The sequence below is a fragment of the Electrona antarctica genome (assembly GCF_951216825.1).
Source record: "Electrona antarctica genome assembly, chromosome: 9".
NCBI classification, from domain to species: Eukaryota; Metazoa; Chordata; class Actinopteri; order Myctophiformes; family Myctophidae; genus Electrona; species Electrona antarctica.
The window spans coordinates 36883561-36906120 of NC_136790.1; the positions used below are offsets into that span (position 1 = coordinate 36883561).

Consider the following 22560-nt stretch of genomic DNA (forward strand, 5'->3'; position numbering starts at 1 on the left):
ACACACACACACACACACACACACACACACACACACACACACACACACACACACACACACACACACACACACACACACACACACACACACACACACACACACACACACAGTGTTCAGACATCCAGACAGTGAGGTTTACATAATAAGTCTAGGAGCCCCACCAGAAAACACTATCATTTAATTTCCATGATTCACTGAAGGAGGGGGAGAGAGAGAGAGAGAGAGAGAGAGAGAGAGAGAGTAGGACAGAGCGAGAGAGACGGAGGGGGAAAGAGAGGTGGTTGGATGGTCCTCCCTCTCTCCATCCATTCATCTCCCACTTTTCTCTCTCTCTCTTCTCTCTTTCTCTCTCTCTCTCTCTCTCTCTCTCTCTCTCTCTCTCTGAAACATAACTAAATATTAACTAGCCCCACAATGACCCCATACCATACTCCCCCCCCCCCCCCTCCCCCACACACCAAGCTGTATCGAGCTATATCAATATGCTGCCCGTGGTAACAGACTGAGGGAGTGGTGTGTGTGTGTGTGTGTTTGGTAAGAAATGTACAGTGAAACTAAGCTGGTTGTGGCAAATCATTATATATAAACTAATACAACCATGACTTCATCACTCGCGCACGCACGCACGCACGCACGCACGCACGCACACACACACTTCTGAGAGACGAAACGGACCCTGTACATGACATCACCATTAGTCAGACACCAGCTGTGTGTGTGTGTGTGTGTGTGTGTGTGTGTGTGTGTGTGTGTGTGTGTGTGTGTGTGTGTGTGTGTGTGTGTGTGTGTGTGTGTGTGTGTGTGTGTGTGTGTGTGTGTGTGTGTGTGTGTGTGTGTGTGTGTGTGTGTGTGTAAGTAACCCTACAATTACAGCCTCACGAAACAAGATGGGAGGATAAAGAAAGAAACAAATGGAGAGAGAGAGAGAGAGAGAGAGAGAGAGAGAGAGAGAGGGGAAATGAAAACAGGAATGTTAGATAAGGTAAATGTGTTTGATGTAGGCTAATGGAAGATTAAGGCCCACTTCACCCACTGTCACTCTCAACCTTAACTTCACATAATTGGTCCTCACTAATGCCCATTATAAGATGACACTCTGTCTGTCTCGAAGGGGAGTCCAGGTTCATAGAAACTGCAAGCTTTCTATTCCTGGACAATCAGCACGCTATATAGATGGAAGCCATTGTTATATATAGTCATGTTAATAAAAAACCCCAAATACAAATAATTGAAACCTGCCTAACGATGATTACCTATCGTGCAGAACTGAATCACATGGTGCAGTACTGACTCACATAATGCAATACTGACTCACATAATGCAATACCGATTCACATAATGCAATACTGACTCACATAATGCAATACTGACTAACATATTGCAGTACTGACTCACATAATGCAATACTGACTCACATAATGCAATACTGACTCACATAATGCAATACTGACTCACATAATGCAATACTGACTCACATAATGCAATACTGACTAACATACTGCAGTACTGACTCAGATAATGCAATACTGACTCACATAATGCAATACTGCCTCACATAATGCAATACTGACTCACGTAATGCAATACTGAATCACATGGTGCAGTACTGACAGTACTGACTCATATGGTGCAGTACTGACTCACATATGGTGCAGTACTGACTCACATGGCGCAGTACTGCCTCATATGGTGCAGTACTGCCTCTGCCTCATATGGTGCAGTACTGACTCACATGGCGCAGTACTGCCTCATATGGTGCAGTACTGCCTCTGCCTCATATGGTGCAGTACTGACTCATATGGTGCAGTACTGACTCATATGGTGCAGTACTGGTGCAGTACTGACTCATATGGTGCAGTACTGCCTCATATGGTGCAGTACTGCCTCTGCCTCATATGGTGCAGTACTGACTCATATGGTGCAGTACTGACTCATATGGTGCAGTAGTGACTCATACTGACTCACATGGTGCAGTACTGCTTCATATGGTGCAGTACTGACTCACATGGTACAGTACTGGTGCAGTACTGCCTCATATGGTGCAGTACTGCCTCATATGCAGTACTGACTCATATGGTGCAGTACTGGTGCAGTACTGACTCATATGGTGCTGTACTGGTGCAGTACTGACTCACATGGTGCAGTACTGACTTGCATAGTGCAGTACTGGTGCAGTACTGACTCACATGGTGCAGTACTGGTGCAGTACTGCCTCATATGGTGCAGTACTGGTGCAGTACTGACTCATATGGTGCAGTACTGACTCAAATGGTGCAGTACTGACTCATATGGTGCAGTACTGACTCACATGGTGCAGTACTGACTCATATGGTGCAGTACTGACTCACATGGTGCAGTACTGGTGCAGTACTGACTCATATGGTGCAGTACTGGTGCAGTACTGACTCATATGGTGCAGTACTGACTCATATGGTGCAGTACTGGTGCAGTACTGACTCATATGGTGCAGTACTGACTCATATGGTGCAGTACTGACTCACATGGTGCAGTACTGGTGCAGTACTGCCTCATATGGTGCAGTACTGGTGCAGTACTGACTCATATGGTGCAGTACTGACTCAAATGGTGCAGTACTGACTCATATGGTGCAGTACTGACTCACATGGTGCAGTACTGACTCATATGGTGCAGTACTGACTCACATGGTGCAGTACTGGTGCAGTACTGACTCATATGGTGCAGTACTGGTGCAGTACTGACTCATATGGTGCAGTACTGCCTCATATGGTGCAGTACTGCCTGCCTCATATGGTGCAGTACTGCCTACCTCATATGGTGCAGTACTGCCTCATATGGTGCAGTACTGCCTACCTCATATGGTGCAGTACTGGTGCAGTACTGACTCATACTGACTCATATGGTGCAGTACTGACTCATACTGACTCATATGGTGCAGTACTGCCTCATATGGTGCAGTACTGCCTACCTCATATGGTGCAGTACTGACTCATACTGACTCATATGGTGCAGTACTGACTCATACTGACTCACATGGTGCAGTACTGCTTCATATGGTGCAGTACTGACTCATATGGTGCAGTACTGACTCACATGGTGCAGTACTGACTCATATGGTGCAGTACTGACTCACATGGTGCAGTACTGGTGCAGTACTGACTCATATGGTGCAGTATACCAGTACTGACTCATATGGTGCAGTATACCAGTACTGACTCATATGGTGCAGTACTGACTCACATGGTGCAGTACTGGTGCAGTACTGACTCATATGGTGCAGTACTGGTGCAGTACTGACTCATATGGTGCAGTACTGACTCACATGGTGCAGTACTGGTGCAGTACTGACTCATATGGTGCAGTACTGACTCATACTGACTCATATGGTGCAGTACTGCCTCATATGGTGCAGTACTGCCTACCTCATATGGTGCAGTACTGACTCATACTGACTCATATGGTGCAGTACTGACTCATACTGACTCACATGGTGCAGTACTGCTTCATATGGTGCAGTACTGACTCATATGGTGCAGTACTGACTCACATGGTGCAGTACTGACTCATATGGTGCAGTACTGACTCACATGGTGCAGTACTGGTGCAGTACTGACTCATATGGTGCAGTATACCAGTACTGACTCATATGGTGCAGTATACCAGTACTGACTCATATGGTGCAGTACTGACTCACATGGTGCAGTACTGGTGCAGTACTGACTCATATGGTGCAGTACTGGTGCAGTACTGACTCATATGGTGCAGTACTGACTCACATGGTGCAGTACTGGTGCAGTACTGACTCATATGGTGCAGTACTGGTGCAGTACTGACTCATATGGTGCAGTACTGCCTCATATGGTGCAGTACTGCCTGCCTCATATGGTGCAGTACTGACTCATACTGACTCATATGGTGCAGTACTGACTCATACTGACTCACATGGTGCAGTACTGCTTCATATGGTGCAGTACTGACTCATATGGTGCAGTACTGACTCACATGGTGCAGTACTGACTCATATGGTGCAGTACTGACTCACATGGTGCAGTACTGGTGAAGTACTGACTCATATGGTGCAGTATACCAGTACTGGCTCATATGGTGCAGTATACCAGTACTGACTCATATGGTGCAGCACCGACTCACATGGAATAGCATTATATAGGTACAGACCACAGGACCTTGACTCTATCTGCCGCTTTGACTTTGAGTCCCAAACCAATAATTAACCATTTAAGCCCTATATGCTCTATATGTCCACTGTCATATTCCTCTACACCAAATGGCATGTAGATCAGCTGTGTTCTGTTCTATTCTTACAATTAAGTTGGCTCGTACAACAGTCTCTCTCTCTCTCTCTCTCTCTCTCTCTCTTATTAATTTCTCTTCATCACCCCCTCCCCCTCTGTCTTTCTCCCTCTCTCTATAATCCCTTCTCCAGACAAAATATAAATAAGCAGACACACAAATACAGAGGAGAGGTCTGTACCTCGCCTCTGCGCTCCTTTTATCTCCTCCTCTCCTCACTTCTCCTTTGATCTCCTTGGTTCTGCTCTGCTCTCATCTCCTCCCCTCCCCTCCTCTCATTTCCTCTCTCCTCTCCTCAAAATGTTTCCCTATACTATTCATCCATTTGTTATCCTCTCCTCGCATTGTACATTCACAACTCCAGAAATATCTCTATAATAGGGGTGGGATGATTATAGATTTTGATGGTACGATTATAGTGAAAGAAATGATCGTGGTTTCACGATTAATTATCACGATAATTACCCGTTTTAACATTTTTTTAAAACCGTTGCTACCTTTCAAAGCGCAAATAATACAGTACAGCTAAATAATTAATTAACAATAGTTCAGGTCTGGTACATTAACCGTTCTCGTAGCTCATGGTTCGGTTCAAACATCGTTTTGGGTTATCATGGCTTTGGTTTTCAATAACATAAAATCATTGTTTGCCTTTCAAAAAGGCTTTATGGCAAGTACAGCTCTGGCTTTTTGTTTGTTTTAATCTCTGTGTAAAGATATTTAAATGTTACACTTACAAGTCTTACTAGTCTTTCCTGTCATTTTAAACTTTATTTGAGATTGGAAATAACTAAACTAACTAACTATAGCCTAACTAAACATCACAGCGAAATGACAATAGATGTCACATCAATGCAGTAGGCTGGCTATATGACATAGTCATTTATTAATCCAATGGTGTCGATTACCAAAAATAGATTATCACTACAGGCTCACAATGTGTTGTGAATGATCCTTGTAGATTGGCTATTTTTGGCGAGCAACTCCTTTGGATATACTCGAGGAGGGCTGTTCCGCTGAGTGTACAATGCATTACGACCAGTACTGTAAACAATAATAACAAACATTTATAGCATGTATTATGAAGCCTTATAATTGCATTATAATGCCTAAGAAATGCGATTATAAATCATGAAATAGACCTGCCACCTAGAATATAGAGTAGACTACTCTATATTCTACTACTATTTCAAGGACCTCTTCAAGGACCCCTGTTCTACTCCATATAGGCCTACCTTCTAGTCTGTTGTATTTGTGTTCAGTCAGCTGATTGGCTGGTAGACATGTCATGTGATAGAGACAGAGGATGTGATGAATAGTGACCTGAAAGCATACAGTATACACAGCAGCATAAACACATTCAGAGTTAAATGAAAAACATAAAGGATTTTACTAGAGCCCAGCCCACCCGATTTTTGGGTACAAAGCCAATCCCGGTTTTGTACAGGCCTACAAGACCGCTGTTTTAGACCGATATTTTGTCAAATAGTGCTTTGCTAATCAATTTGAAAAGGCTTAGATTGCCATAAACCCTTTTACAAAATGTGTAAAGGTTGCACGTTGTGAGCTCGTAGGTCTTCTGGAGAAATGTTTTAGTGTTTTGATTTGATTGGCTGAGCAAAGTACGTATTGAGGATAAAAAGTGAGGACAAGACGGAAAAGTGAGGGCCAGAATGAGATGATGTATGATGATAAGAGCGCCCCTCACTTCACACGGGTGTGATTTTTTTGTTATAACTTTGGAAAACTTTTGAATTATGTTGCCCTAATGATATGCCCAAAATATAGGGACAGTGGGACACCGGATTGAAAGTGGTTAAAAATCAGGACACATCGGCCACATCATTGCAGAAACTGATCATCAACTTTCATCTCATCAACCTCTCTGCCTCTCTGCTTCCCTGTCTATCTGACTCTCTTCTTCCCTGTCTATCTGACTAAGGCCCTGTCTATCTGCCTCTCTCCTTCCCTGTCTATCTGACTCTCTCCTTCCCTGTCTATCTGACTCTCTTCTTCCCTGTCTATCTGCCTCTCTCCTTCCCTGTCTATCTGCCTCTCTCCTTCCCTGTCTATCTGCCTCTCTCCTTCCCTGTCTATCTGACTCTCTCCTTCCCTGTCTATCTGACTCTCTCCCTCTTTGAACATTCCTTATTTTCTCCCTCCCTATAGGCTACTTTCTCTCTCTCTCTCCGTCAGCCACTCCCGTCTCCCTCATTCATCAGTTTATCTCTATGTATCTACCAGACTAAACATCATGTATTTTCTGAAACAGAAAGGAACTCTGTGTGTGTGTGTGTGTGTGTGTGTGTGTGTGTGTGTGTGTGTGTGTGTGTGTGTGTGTGTGTGTGTGTGTGTGTGTGTGTGTGTGTGTGTGTGTGTGTGTGTGTTTCCATCTGCCTGCCTGTCTGTCTCTCTGTTCCTTGCCAATTCCTTGCCAATTCCTTAATAATAATAATAATAATAATAATAATAATAATAATAATAATAATAATAATAATAATAATAATAATAATAATAATAATAATAATAATAATAATAATAATAAATATTTGTAGGTTGTCAATCATATAGACCTAGCCTGGCTAATAAGCCAGACTAATATCACACAACACTGTCGCGGTATATCAGTCTGGGCTGGCTCCACTTGGATTTCATTTCCCGGGGAACATTTTCTCTTTGACGCAATTGGTCAGAGCTACTGTCAGTCAAAAGTCTCAAGCATTGAACGTCACTGTACCAAAGCCCGCCCATATTGCATACCGTGTCCCGATTGGTCCGACCTGTTCTCAGTTGTAGGAAAGAGGCGTGCTACTGAGCCTCGCCAGACCGTAATCCGCTGGTAGGCAACTTTTGTTTGCCAACGGCTGATTCGGTCTGGTTTATTAACCAGGCTAATATAGACCAGCGTGACCAGCCTGCTGCCTATACAGCCGCGGTTGGTAGCTTGAACTTCGGTCAGCGCGAACACGACCTACCGCTGACTCTGCAGACTACCACCCCCCCCCCCCCCCCCCCCCACCTCCACACAATTAAATTCAATGGGCTTTATTGGCGAAACATATGTTTACACGTGGTGCAATACGATCAAAACAAAATGTATGTACAATTGAAATCGCTACACATGGCCTATCGATAAATGTGTGAATTCTCTGTGTTCATCGTCAAGGTGCATGTATTTGTCAGAGAAACACTGTGTTTACTTTATATCCATAACTATATGTTTCCCTTAAAAAACCTGCTCTATCAACATGTTTCAGATAGTTACTGTAGGCCTATCGTATCGTCATAATGAACCAATATTGTCCATCTATCGTATCGTCAACCGCATGTCGCTGTTATATCGTTACACTATAGTCTTTAGGGTGGTTGTGTTGTGTTCCATAACTTCTATTTGATATCCTTATCACTCACAGCAGCTCACGACACCCACACACGCGCATACACACACACGCACGCACGCACGCATGCACACACACACACACACACACACACACACACAGCAGGGATCCTCCACACACAGCAGGGATCCCCCGTGGTGCACGCGCGTGCACGCTGCGAGCACGCACACGCCTCAGGCAGACAGACGGGTAGACGTCTGGCTTCAAACCAAAATGACGGAACGACAACAAACTTCACCTCTAAAACAAATATAGGCCTACCGTCAAACGTCTCACTTCCAAGTTCCAACCCAACGATAACTTTAGAATCCATTCCACGCTCTCAACGCGAGCTCCGGGGCGGGTTTTGACGTCTTATAAAGCCGTTTTTTTTTTTTTTGTGCGAAAAGTAATAGGCCTAAATGGAGGAAAGGAGAGATTTGACATCGACTCGCCTGTCAGTCGTATTAGGCCTACTGTCAATACAAATGGAACCAAACGGACCCGTAAGCGTCCATTTGTTCCATCTGTACACTCTCTGAGTTGTAAAACACGAAACAACAAACAGTAAACACTGACCAACGGTGGACAAACACAACAACAGTCGGATAAAAATGTTAAATAAAGCGTAGAAGCCTAAAAAGAAGGAGGTGAACTTTCTCATCACATCTCAGCAGTGTCTTTGTAGTGCGCAACTTAAATGCATGGAGGGGAAAATCCACATTACAACAAAGTTTTAGAAGGAATTCAAGGCATAAATAAATAAAAGGATGAATAAATGATGAAGTGGGGACGTTATAAACTTACAGATCTCCATGCTTTGGAGAGACGTGGAGCGCTTGCAGTTACAAGTGCAGGAGACATTGGTCTGCGGAGGGGATGAGCTGCTGCTGGTCGCGTTTACAACACCCATCAAGTTGAAGAACATCTAAAAAATGACGGGGAATTAAAAATAAAAACACAACACGTCGAGGGAGGGAGGAAAATACAGCCCGTCTCCCTCCCCTTGATGGTCAACTCTTCGTCTTTTCCAGTCCGCTTTTTTATTTCATAGTTTTGGTTTTTTCCCGTTCCTTTCTGGTCCTGTTTTGCTTTCTTGTCAAAGAAGAGAAGAAAGAAAAATCACGCCGAGAAGACGACTTCGTCAGTTTTTATAGACGTCTCTCTCTCTCTCTCTCTCTCTCGGTGCGGCTGTCTAGAACTATAGAAGTCTGGTGATGTCGGTCGGTCGGTTGGTGGGGTCCCCCCGGTCCGGGTCGGTGTTGTGTGTCCGTTTTGGGGGTGCCTCTCCCGGGTCCGATAGGGCCGTTTTCCTGGGAGGGGAGGGGGGGGGGGGGTCTTGGATCGCTATAAAGTCAGATATTGTTCCGTTTTGTGCCCCTGTGTTGAAACTGTTCCTCCGCGTCGACACGGAGAACGAGACGCTCTGCTCTCTAGCTATACTTTTCAACCGTCAAGAACTGCTGACGGCCGTCTGGCTGGCGTCTCTCTCTCTTTCTCCCCCTCTCTCTCCCCCGTCTGTCTGAGTCTCTCTCTCTCTCTCTCTCTCTCTCTCTGTCTCTCTCTCCCTCTGAGTCCTCCCCCCCCCCTCCCTCGCTGTCTGTCTGAGAGACTCTCTCTCTCTCTCTCTCTCGCTCTCGCTCTCTCTCTCTCTCTCTCTCTCTCTCTCTCTCTCTCTCTCTCATTCAAGTCCAAGTCGTCGGATCAGTCAGTCGCAGGAATTGGGTAACAGGAGTTCAACCCCCATCCCATCCCATCCCCTCCTCCTCCTCCTCTCGCCACATCACTGACATGGGAACGGTTTGGCCGTTAACTTTCCTATTTACACCGGTCAAAGCAAACCGACCCCAGATCAGTGTCTGGGAGCGAGACATAGAGAGAGCTTACACCCGGGGGCGGGGCCAGAGACCCAGACACCATGACGTCAGTGCCACAACTGACTTGGGCAGACGGGTGATTGACAGGTCCCAGGGACCAATGGAGGGACAGGGGACGTTATAAGCCAAAGCCCTGTGCCAACTTTTTTAATGAGGTCTGCCAGCTACTTTTTATACAGAGCACACTCGCCTGGCAGAGGGCATTCATCTGGGTTAGGCAGGCCCCAAATTTACTTAACCATAATCCTTAAAATTAAGTTTCCTCATTGAAGTTCATAAAATCTATGACATGTTTTAAAAGGAAAAGATTAGGAGGAATAGAGATATACCCAGGCATTTGTTGTTGCCCCAAGGTTATCCAAGTGAGGGCGATAATACTTTATCATATATTGTTAGCAAACCTGACAATATGTCAGATTAAAAACTCCATCAAGGCTGGATAAACAAAATAAAAAAGTAAGCAAGGTTCTGGTATGAGCAGTGGGGAAAGTAACTAAGTAACTTTAACCTACATTTACTTAAGTAGGGCCAACTGTCACAGATCCAAATATTGTAAGTTCTACTCCAATCAAAATATTATTATACATTTGAAACCTTGAAATGGGTCATTCTGCACAATGAGTATAGGCTATACTTCAAGAACATTTTGAAGACAATACTTTCGTACATTTACTCAGAAGTAGGCTAGATTTTGAATTTCACTTCCTCATTTTATACTTCATGTAGGGCCTACATACGTAGCCTACATTTGCTACGTGTGAAAATAGCAGTTCTATAGATCTGCTATTTTTCGTATTTTGTTGTTAGAAACAATGAAACAATATGACGTGTCAGAGCAGAGGATCATGGTTATGATGACAGTGGTAGCCTATTTATTTTATGATGTATATATTTTAATAGTATGGATGGACCATTGTTTTGGAATAACTGTCTCATTGAATCTGAATCAGTGTTCCGGGTCCGTTTGGTTCCATGTGAACTCTCAGAGTTACAGGGGTCCTTGCAAATAAAACATTTGAGAACCACTGGTACTAGTGGACTATAATGTGCCATATAGTGTCATAATAAATAATTGCCATACTTATTCTTGACATTCAGTAAGTGGGTGTTATGATTAAAAAAGAAAAAAACATTATAATGGTGTGTAAAACAGAAAATCAAGAATTTGCCACGTACAAGACCAAGTCTTTGCCACGGACATGTTGGTGACCCCTGATGTCTGCCCATTGTGTGAGGCACTGGGCATTGGTGGGAAGTAGGCTAACTAAGTAGCCACATTCACTCATACAGGCTTCTGTGGGTTAAGGTTAGGTTTAGGTGTGCTGTCCCGTGGGAGGTTAGGTTTAGGGTGAGGGTTTGAGATAGGTTGTAGTTGTAGGACTAATGACTGGTCTAACCAATGACTAGTCTAAACCAAAAACTGTCTAAACTAAGTAAGCTACTGCACCCGAAGGAATCGAACCTGGGACCTTTGGCTTGAGTGTTTCAATTTTTCAATACCTCATACTGCTACAATATATCTCAGTCAGATATTGTAGCCTACTTTTTACTCTTTAGTTTACGCTGTATACTTTATAGATTTATTCATAAACCCCCAGCGTAAACTAAAGAGTAAAAAGTAGGCTACAATATCTGACTGAGATATATTGTATCAGTATGAGGTATTGAAAACACTCAAGCCAAAGGTCCCAGGTTCGATTCCTTCCAGAAACAATGTGTCAGTGTCCCTGAGCAAGTCATTAAAGTGCTCATGACCGCTACAACCATCTCAAGATTCAGAGGACATATGTGCAGAGACAAAAACAGTAAGGACCAATTTTATTATGATTCTTTTACTTGGTAGCCTACTGTAAGTATATGTTGATGGCAATAGCCTACGTTTGTACTTTTACTCCAAGTACATTTTTGAGATTCATGCCTTCTGGCCTTTTACTTACAGTAACAGTAGACTATTTCTGCATTGCGGAAATTACTTTTACTTAAGTAAAAATATCTGAGTACTTCTTCCACTGTGTGCGGGCCCAGAGACAGAGCTTTGAAGCAGGTCTTATTCACTCCATGCATGTGACGCACACACGCGCACACACGCGCACGCACGAGAGAGCGCGCGCACACACACACACATGGGCGTGCACAGACACACACACGCGCACACACACACACACACACACACACACACACACACACAGACACACGCGCACACGCGCACACACACACACACACACACACACACACACACACACACACACACACACACACACACACACACACACACACACACACACACACACACACTGTGACACACACTGAAAACCAACCAATTGAGCTGTGTAAACCCCAGCGACTCTCCTGCCCCCTGCTGGTTATATAGCATTAGCACAATAGACAGCCAGCCAGCCAGCCAGCCAGCCAGCCAGCCAGACAGACAGACAGGCAGGCAGGCAGGCAGACAGACAGACAGACAGACAGACAGACAGACAGACAGACAGACAGACAGACAGACAGACAGACAGACAGACAGACAGACAGACAATACAATTCACAGCAGATAAGAATAATAGCCAAAAAAAGGATAAGATCACGAAAATAGAATTTAAAAAACCATACTGTACAGTGAGCAAGAGTACCTACTTGTATTCGTGCTCGCCCGAGTGTAACTGTAATATGTGTGTGTGTGTTTGTGTGTGTGTGTGTGTGTGTGTGTGTGTGTGTGTGTGTGTGTGTGTGTGTGTGTGTGTGTGTGTGTGTGTGTGTGTGTGTGTGTGTGTGTGTGTGTGTGTGTGTGTGTGTGTGTGTGTGTGCGTGCGTGTGTGCGTGTGTGTGTGGGACTGTGTAGTGGACAGTGCAGTATTGTTCTCAGCCCCATACAGCACAGGTGCTGATGGTAAACTGAGTCATAGCCTGTCTTTGCGATTGCGAACTCTCTTATTAGTTTCATTCTGTGACTCTCTCAGACTTCAGGAATCCGAATCCAGGACTTTGATCTTGACTGCTGACAAGCCTACAATGGCCTTCACGTTTACTGCCTGAGTAGGCCTATACGTTTGAGATTAGAATTTGTCGAGTTGCTCACAACAAGAATATGTTGAAACAAATCAATTTGAATAGAATCCGAATCGGAATCATCTTTATTGTCACATCGCAGGTTTACAGAAGCGGGTGAAATTTGTTTTTGTGCAAGCTCCATCTTTGTTGTTGTTTTCAGGAAGTGAAAAAGATGAGTGGTGGGGGGGAGGAGAGAAAGAAAATGAAAATAGATAGTAATAGTATATACTATCGATATCAGATAATGATATTGTATATTAAAATATATATTATAATATACGTATAAGTCATCATAGCCTAATGGACATACAGTATTAGTATAATTTTCAGGTCCTTAATACTCAACACGTAGCTTAAGTCTCCTCAGACATCCAAAGGCCCGTAAATCCCAAACTCAGTCAGTTTAATATAGGCTACAGAGGGTCTAGATTAGAATATGGAATTAACTACCATTATATATACTGGAGTTGTCTTCTCACCAATTCAAGAAAATTTTAACCATATTTTCTTATTTGATGGTCTGCCTAAATTGCCTAATTAACCTGGGTCCATTCAATATTTTCTCCTGAGGTTTAGTTTTTGTAACTACCTATTACTTTTTTGTGATATGCTTCTGTTGTTTTTTTTCTTTGCTATATTTTCCCATTTTTTCTCATTTATATGACATGTCTGTTAATGTTTTATTTGTTGTGACACACACACCACACAAGCAGTGGGTGGGTGGTAGTAACCTGGATCTATGACTCTGAATTAGTTTACCATCAGTGTAAGTCTGCCTGCACACTGACTCACTGAGATGGATGGTAGGTGAGGTCACTGCCTCTGTCTCTCTTTGCCTGTGTGTGTGTGTGTGTGTGTGTGTGTGTGTGTGTGTGTGTGTGTGTGTGTGTGTGTGTGTGTGTGTGTGTGTGTGTGTGTGTGTGTGTGTGTGTGTGTGTGTGTGTGTGTGTGTGTGTGTGTGTGTGTGTGACTGTGTGTGTGTGTGTGTGTGTGTGTGTGTGTGTGTGTGTGTGTGTGTGTGTGTGTGTGTGTGTGTGTGTTTACCCAATGTAATATATTCCATAAAAATATATCTCATCAAAATATATTGAAGTACAGCAACTTGAGGTACTCTTCTTCTTCTTCTTCTTAAAACAAATGAAAATAAAATAGATATCATGGGGGAAAAATCTGTGGAAAATGTGGGTATTATTTTATAAATATTCCTAAAAAATATTGGAGCTGGAAACTTCTCCTTTGGTCCACCCGCTCACCCGTTGTGAGAATGGTCCAGTGAAAATAATAACAATAATTTAAAAAACAAAAATTAGTTACGATATTGAGGGGGCAGAAAACAGCCTGGTCACGTGGTTAATGTACTCGTACGAGCCTTATACTCTAAGGTACGAGCCCATAGACTCAAATGCATTCCGTAAACATCCGGTTGACCCTTTTCAATAGAAGTCTATGTAGAACAGCCTGGCCCCATGCAGTGAACGTATATGCACCCCACTCTGTCTTACTCTATGGCTCTGGCTGTGGTGAAAACTATGGGTGCGTTCGGAAGTGCGCACCGGGAATGTGGTCAGTTTGTTGAGTGTGGTGGGCGGTGACGTCACAGAGTGCGTTCAGTGTGCCTTATTTACGAACGACCACAGCTGTGACGCATTCACACTGGACAACCCCAGCTTCAGGGTAGGGTCGCTCAGTGCGGGCACTCGGCACTCGGCACACCCGCTGGATATTCGACGACAACGCACCGAGTGCACTGAATAAACGAACGACAAGAGAGCACACCAGTGCGTTCAGGGCGCATTTCCGAACGCACCCTAAGATCAGCAATACAGATTTGCATGCCCATACATCCAAACAGAAAAGTCCTATCTGATTGCATTAAACGTTAAAACGTTAAACTACGTTAAACTCACTTTGCCACTCACGTTGCCACTCCATTTTCCATTCACTTTATGCATGCGCATACGGCATACCCTCTATATTCATGAAAATAGCTATGCCAACTCAAAACAGCCCCAAAGATACTGTAGCGGCACTCTGTCTTCTTCTTCAAACAGTATTTGTACGCTAATGACAAGACAAAAATTACTTTTCTTAAAAAAAGATTTTATTTAGAAAACACAAAAAGTTACAGTCAAGTGCACGTGGTCAAAAAACTGTGTTGCTTCCTTCAGCATATCTCCAACTGAACTAAAAGACAGTGACATCATCACATTTATACATCAAAGACTGGACTAAATCGGCTCTAATTAAACATCAAAGAGATTATCAGGTCAGACTCAGGTCAGGTCAGTTAGACCTTTTTAGACACACATACAATTACAATTTACAATTTACAATTTAGGCATTTAGCAGACGCTCTTAATCCAGAGCGACTTACATTAAGCAAGAACAAAAAGCATGGGAATACATCATATATATAAACAGCATTTTTCAAGAAACATGCGTAAGCTAAGAACGTAACTAGAACATATCTATATATAATGACACTATACATATAAGCTATACATATATATTATACTATGCTGTACTGTTATTGTGCTGTCTACATGACATGCTATAAGTCTGTTTCAAATGCTATCTAAGTCTAAAAAGTGCTGTCTAAGGGGGTAGGGTAAGTGCTATGGGCCATGGTGGAGTCTGAAAAGGTGGGTTTTCAAACTACGGCGGAAGATCAGGAGTGATGCTGCAGCCCAGGCGGTGGCGTAACCGTCTGGGCACCCGACTGGTAATCCAGTCGCAGTGTGCCGCGGGTTCGACTCCCGAGCCCGACACGGCCTTTACTGCATGTCTTCCCCCATCTCTCTCCCGTTTCCTGTCAGCCTACTGTCTGTCCCTTCAAAAAACCAATAAAAGGCGTAAGCCGCAAAAAAATATCTTAAAAAAAAAAAAGGAGTGATGCTGCAGTTCTGATTGCAACGGGAAGTGCGTTCCACAGTTTTGGTGCCAGAAGGGAGAAGAGTTTGGGACGTGTGGAGCGTTGTCCCGGCGTTTTTAATGCAATCAAAACAGGTGGGGGTCACTGGGACAGCCCTCGGTCTGGTTTGCCTCCTACCTCTCAGCACCCTGGGCAAGACCTAAGCCTGGGACCGAGGCTAACCTCTCAGGGAGACGTTTCTCTGTAGTCGTGGGCCCACATGGGTCAGATTCTGTTCCACTTTCCTGTGGGGTCCCCCAGGGCTCGGTCCTTGAACCGACACTATTTGCACTTTATATGTTTAGATATAATGTTTTAGAGTGTCTGCACTTGCCATCAAGGCCTTGATGTCTAAAACCAGTTTAACGAGGCGCTTATTGTTGCCCCTGACAGCATTCTTATTTTTTGTGGCTTTCGCCTTTATTTTATATATTTTATGGAGGGAAATGGGGAGAGAGATGGGGGGAAGACATGCAGTTACGGCCGTCTGGATCGAACCCGCGGCACACTGCCAGACTGGGTTGCCATCCAGGGTGCCTGGACCACTCAGCCATGACCCAGGCCCCTGACAGCATTCTTCCCAAAGTGGTTGACAGTATTGGGTCCCTTAAGGATAATGTGCGCCCCATCAGAAATCTTGGCGTTAACTTTGTTCAGACCATTCTTTTAGACACTCGCATCAATCAAGTTACCCGCACATGTTTCTTCCACCTCAGGAATATTGCTAAGGTCATTTGTCTCCTTCCCTGAACTAGAGAAGATTATCCATGCCTTTGTCTCCTCACGCTTGGACTACTGCAACTCATTTTTCACCTGTCTTAATAAAACCACCATGGACCGGCCGCCTCCAGCTAATCCAAAATGCTGCAGCCAGACTGCTAACCAGGTCTAACAGAAGGTGCCACATCACACCAGTCCTGGCCTCTTTGCACTGGCTTCCATTTCAAGGTCCTGGTGCTCACCTATAGAGCCTTACATGCAGGTCAGGCCCCAAAATATCTCACTGACCCACGTTATGTGCCAGAGAGGGCCTTAAGGTCTGCTGAACACGGTTGTTAACTGTTCCAAACACGAATCTTAGGACAAAAGATGATAGTGCATTTCAGTTTGTAGCGCCCACTCTGTGAAATGCTCTTCCACAGGTCTTGAGATCCGCAGCTTCTGTGGACATCTTCAAGAATAAACTTAAAACATTACTTTTTACACAGGCATTTCAAGATGTTTGATTATATTATTTCTCTGTTTGTCTTTCGTCGTTATTTGCTGTCCTGTTTTGAAATCAATTGTATAGACTTTTTTTCTGTTCTGTAATAACTTCCTTGTTTTATTTTTGTTTTTAATTCTCTGTATGTAAAGCACTTTGTGAGTTTTCTCTGTGAGAAATGCTATATAAATAAAATGTACTTATACTTACCGGTATGCAGCACCATTATACATTGATGAAAACTGCTTTTCTCGAAATAATGGGCTGAACATTTATGGGGGCGGGACTAGTCAGTCGCTCATATTTGATACTGTCTGTTTCCGGCGAAATGTTAACTAAAAACAGCAACAGCATAACTTACATGGATGTATTTAAATACGTAGCCTAAACACCACTAGGTTCAACTAATGCTAATAAACAAACCGTAATGATTTACGTTCGAATACTGATGTTAATGTGTTTACACGATCGAGCATCACATATTTGAGCAGGTCACCAATTTCACCGTAACACCACCATGCTGGAGTGACCGAGTGTGAGTGAGCGAGTGGCCGAGATTTGGGGTATTTGAATTTACCATCCGGGAATTCAGAATGGGGGACCCAGGTATAGGATGCGTAAATTACTGTACGTCAGACTTTGGTGCTCTATATTGTACTTCTACTACCGTTTGTCACCAACAACTATCTATCTATCTATCTATCTATCTATCTATCTATCTATCTATCTATCTATCTATCTATCTATCTATCTATCTATCTATCTATCTATCTATCTATCTATCTATCTATCTATCTATCTTTCACTCACTCACTCACTCACTCACTCACTCACTCACTCACTCACTCACTCACTCACTCACTCACTCACTCACTAACCAATTAACTAATTATTTACCAACCAACCATCCAACCAACCAACCAATGAGCTCTCCCATTAGGCCTACTTCATTATGTGTAATGTCAGTGATCAGCCAGCTGGTGGCACATTTGGCTTAGTTTTGTATTAACTTCTGTCAGGACAGTCTACTAGTAAATGTAGTGCATTAGTGCATTGGGTCAGGCAGGGCTGCACATGTAGGCTACACAATGATGGTTACTGTCACTGACATTGGCATATGGGGTTTAAACATTTATTTTTTTCATGATTCATTTTTTTATAGAAAAAACTGAATGAAGGCAAGAATGAGAGATGACATTGGATTACTAAAGCCGAGAGGGAGACAGTGTATAGAGAGACAGACAGTACTAAAGCTGAGAGAGAGACAGTGTAGGAGAGACAGACAGTAGGAAGACTGAGGGGAGACAGTGTAAGAGAGACAGACCGTAGGACGGCTGAGGGGAGACAGTGAACGATTAGTGCATGATTAAAGGAATACTTCACCCCCCAAAATCACTTATTGTGTATCAAACACACCCCACGTAGACTTGAAAATACATGGTGTTTTTGTCACATTCCTGAGCCAATAGTTAGTTACTGCGAAAGTGTGGTATAGCCAACACCAACTCTGGACTCCTGGTTCGCTGCCCTCCACACCCTCCTATATCCAACATCAGGTCCCTAAGTTCTACAGTGTTGTTAGCTAAACTGTCATGCTGTAGTGCGTCTATGTAGGTGGTGTGCTTCTTTCCCCTCCGGCTTTGCCCTGGGTTGGTTCCCATAGAGTCAATTTAATTGCCTCTTGTTCTGGGTGCCTGACACAGTGCCCTGCCAGCCTCATCCTTAAGCTTCTCTCTCTGACTTTATCTGTGACCCGTGGTAAGTACAAAACTCTGATGCTGGCCTTCAAAGCAACCAAAGGTATGACATCCCCATATCTTGCCTCCCGCACGCTCCGATCAGCCGACACAGGGAAGCTGGAAGTACATTCACTACAAACGTCGGGACAATGCTCCATACGTCCCAAACTCTTCTCATTCTGGCTCCAAAACTAGCAGTCCAGGCCCGAGGTATTTGATGTCATCGACTGTCTTGAGCACCATGCAGTGGCAATGGTTTTGTCCACTGTGTTGACTGTCATTACCTTTGTTTTCTTGGCATTGAGCTTGAGGCCGATCTTCCTGCACTCCATTTCTACTGCCAGTAGTAGTTCCCTTCCTTTCTCTGCTGTATCTGAGATTAGGGCGATGTCATCTGCATAGTCGAGGTCAGTGACCATGATAGGGTGTACATGTATGTGCCATTACTTCCTCGGTACCCCCAGTGCCTCATCCCTAGCTGCCATTGATTGCGAGCCTCAGTGCATGGTCCATCACTAATGAACAGGAAGGGGCCCAGAGTGTCACCCTGTAGGACTCCCGCTAGGATCTCAAATTCTTTGGTATCACCGGTGCAGGTTTGGACCTTGGCTCGAGTCTGTAGGCACGGAGAATGCTCATGAGTTTCCCCCGTTGGATGGTGTCAAAAGTCTTTTGGCTTATTATCATTCTATTATTGGCCTGAGCCAATATTATAACAAACTGAGGTTACTAGCCTATCCATCACTAGTCCTCTCTGTGATTACACTGTGAGAGTTGTTTTGGAGTTTATATTATTCCTTTAGCCTACCGTATCGTATATAGTTTTGCATTGGTCTCCTACCACAGCATTGTCAGCCTATAATTGGGTATTGGCTCAGGAATGCGATGCATGGGTGAGTTATTCCTTCAAGATTAACACAGGTATGATGACAATGGAGAACTTTCACCCAGTTCCACTTACTGTGTGTGCGTGCGTGTGTACTAAGTCATGCAGGTGCCTGCATGAGCTGGACTCGGTGTGGAGAGGACATTGCTGTCTTTTAAAGACCCTTTTAAGTTTAGAATGAGTTTACCGTTTATAGAATCAAAGTATTTTGCCAGGTGTTTTAATTGTGGTGTACAGGCCATTTTTGTATTATATTGTATTGTATTGTCTTGTCTTGAATGCATGCATAGAACCAAGCAAAACCATTTTCCCTTGAGGACATATAATCTATTCTAATCTATAATATTTAAAAGTAAACAAGAAATGTCCCGATCACGTTTTTTTGCTCCCGATCCGATCATTTGATTTTGAGACATACCGAAACCTACCCGATCCGATCTTTATATTTTTATATAACACTTATGCCATATCACAATAGAAAATATCCTAATGTATGTCACTCTATAGTGTAGTCTGTTGTGTTGCCTTTCAATTATTGAAAGGCAAAATGTGACTATACTTTTATTAGAATGACTGTCATTGTGTTTTTTTTTCTTGAAAGCATGAAATCATAGCAAAAATAATTATGTATTGGTTAAATAGAACAGGGGTTTTCAACTGATTGTGAATGAGGGACCACCACCCTGACTTCGAATCAACCTGGGGACCACTATTGTGTTGGGTGGGGATATGGGCTAAGATTAGTGCTTTTGTAAGTTAACACTTGCTATGCATCCATACATCCCACTGTTTCTCAACCGTTGACTACTACTGGTAAAATGTCCTAATAACTCAACCAGACAATCCGGTGCACTTCCCCCTTCTTGAGATTCTAACTCCCTTTTTCTGTTGAATTTCTTGAACTCCAACTTGGATGGACTCATCATGGGTCACTAGGTAATTCAGTTCACGGTTTCTCAACTAGTGGAAAGAACATTTAAAACAAATCAACAAATCCTACATTACTAAATGCATGGCCAGGGACCATATGATCCGATCGGGACAACCCTACTTATAATGCTTAATACCATGCCTAAAATTGAAATGCCAGGTTGAAACACAAAGGCATGGATTTTGTAACCTGAATACGACCAGGGTGCTCAATAGTTCAGATGAAAAAAAACGTCAGAGACCTTTACAATATAGATATAGGCCTACAGTATAATGAGAGAGATAGAGATTTACAGGTCGAAATATACAAGGCGACATACTCATAGACATATAATATAATATTTTAAGTGTTGCTTTACAGTGTCATTTTAACTGTGTTAAACAGTGACCCATTCCTATCCTCAGAGTTAAATGAACACTGCTGTGTTGTGTAACAAGCATGTGTGGACATCCTCTATGTTTAGGTTTCCTTTATTTTTCTTCTTTTTTGTTTTTTTGTCTTTGTCTTTCTCCCCAGTTGAGTAAATTGATTCCTCCCACTTGCTTGCCACATGCTGTTGTACTCTACTGGCTCACCTGTCAGTGAGGAGCTCCCACCGGGAGGACATACAGCGCCCTACTCCTCCTGCTTAACATTCCCTGCCGACAGGCCCCAGCCCGTACAGCACACAACCCAGTGAAGGACCCCTGGGGGTCCCCCCCATGACCTCACGTTGAGAACCAGTGGTCTAATTTGTCAGACCTGTCTGTTGCATAACTGAGAGGAATATACACTGACTGTCTGACTGCTGCAGAAGGGCAGTGTGCCTGCCGCCGCCTGGGCAGTATAGCAGCTGGCACAGTGCCCAGCTGGCACAGTGCCCAGCAGTGTGTGCCCTCTATATGCAAGCTATCTTATCACCCGTCTAACCGAATCCACTCCTCATGATACATGTTGACCGGGTCAACATGTTGTCGGGTGGAAACTTTGTGTGTACAAAATGGTAACTTTTTCAGGGAATGGAATTGTCTGTGTTCTAATGGATGCAATGTAGATATTAATTAATCACAAGCTCTTGTTAATACTTTTCATTGGTTCAATATATTATAAAACCCACAGATACACTTAACCCAGGGGGCTGGAAAAGAGAAATGTAGAGTTTACATAGTACACATAGTACATGCATAAACTTTCCTTAATGATTATATCTGGTTTCAGTATTTATTCATGATGTATTTTCACTATTATTATGGTTATTGTAGCGGCCAATTTGTATTGTTGGGGAGGGGGGCGGGGTGGGGGTCACGAGACACGGCCAAAGCATTTCTGGGGGTCCCCGGCCAAAAACGTTGAGAACCCCTGACTTAACCAACCAACGTAATCAACCAGCACTCACAATCCTTCTGGTGTTTTGGGTTTGAAGCAGGAGGTGTCACAAATGCATTCGTTTGGGTATGTAGGTGAAAGAAGAAAGTATAGAAGCTTTTCACAGTTTTTCGAAATCTTTCTAAAATGGCAAAAAAATAACAGATAATAAGCTCACAATGTTAAATGAAGTAGGGCATTTGTTATAACAATTCGTTATTGTTATTCGCTATTTGCCTATACTTTTCTGTGCCACTGTCTGTCATAAGACGAAGTAGGGTATTCATTTAAGAAACAAGAACCCTCACAAAAAACATGCAGTAATCCTGGTCTCTAAACTACCTCCCCCTGGCCAGCCGGGGTGCCTGATGGAGGGGAAAGGAACTGGTCAGAATAACGTGTTCCTTCCACACGCTACGTCCGGCCGGAGAAACTCTCCCCTGTCAGGTGAAAAGAAGCAGCTTAGACTCCTCATGCATAGACGGAAGCATGAGGTCAGTCCGCTGATAAAAATAAACAAGAACCCAAAAGGTAAAGTGACAAGGTTTCTGCCCAACAGCAATGTACAGTATACAGTAATGTAGCCTATGTTATTTGAAAGAAATAAAATAATCTTTATTTATACTAGAGATGTCCCGATACTGTATCGGTATCGTAAAAGTATCGGTATCGGCCCTTATTTGTCATATCGGGTCATATCGGTATCGGCGAATATGCCAGTCTAACCACCGATCCGACACAGGGGTAAGGGGTTGACACTATGGCAGGTAAATAAAATGTTTTGGCATGTGGAGTTTGCTTTCGAGTTTCCCTATGATTGAGGAGTCTCCTATAAACACAACATGAGATATATAGCTACAGTAGATAGCTATAAACACAACACGAGATCACAACATGGTATCGGTATTCGGTATCGGTATCGGCTAACACAGAAATTGTGGTATCGGGATCGGGAC

At 43.5% G+C, this 22560-nt stretch overlaps 1 protein-coding gene across 1 annotated transcript in view; it reads right to left on the reverse strand.

Moving 5' to 3' along the window:
* pmepa1 (prostate transmembrane protein, androgen induced 1) overlaps positions 1–9217 on the reverse strand; it is a 43079-nt gene extending 33862 nt beyond the window's left edge. The window contains exon 1 of the mRNA XM_079509947.1: positions 8475–9217. Coding sequence (XP_079366073.1) covers positions 8475–8595 — 121 coding nt within the window. The 5' untranslated portion in view covers positions 8596–9217. The remainder of the gene's footprint in view (positions 1–8474) is intronic.
* Positions 9218–22560: the final 13343 nt, after the last annotated feature.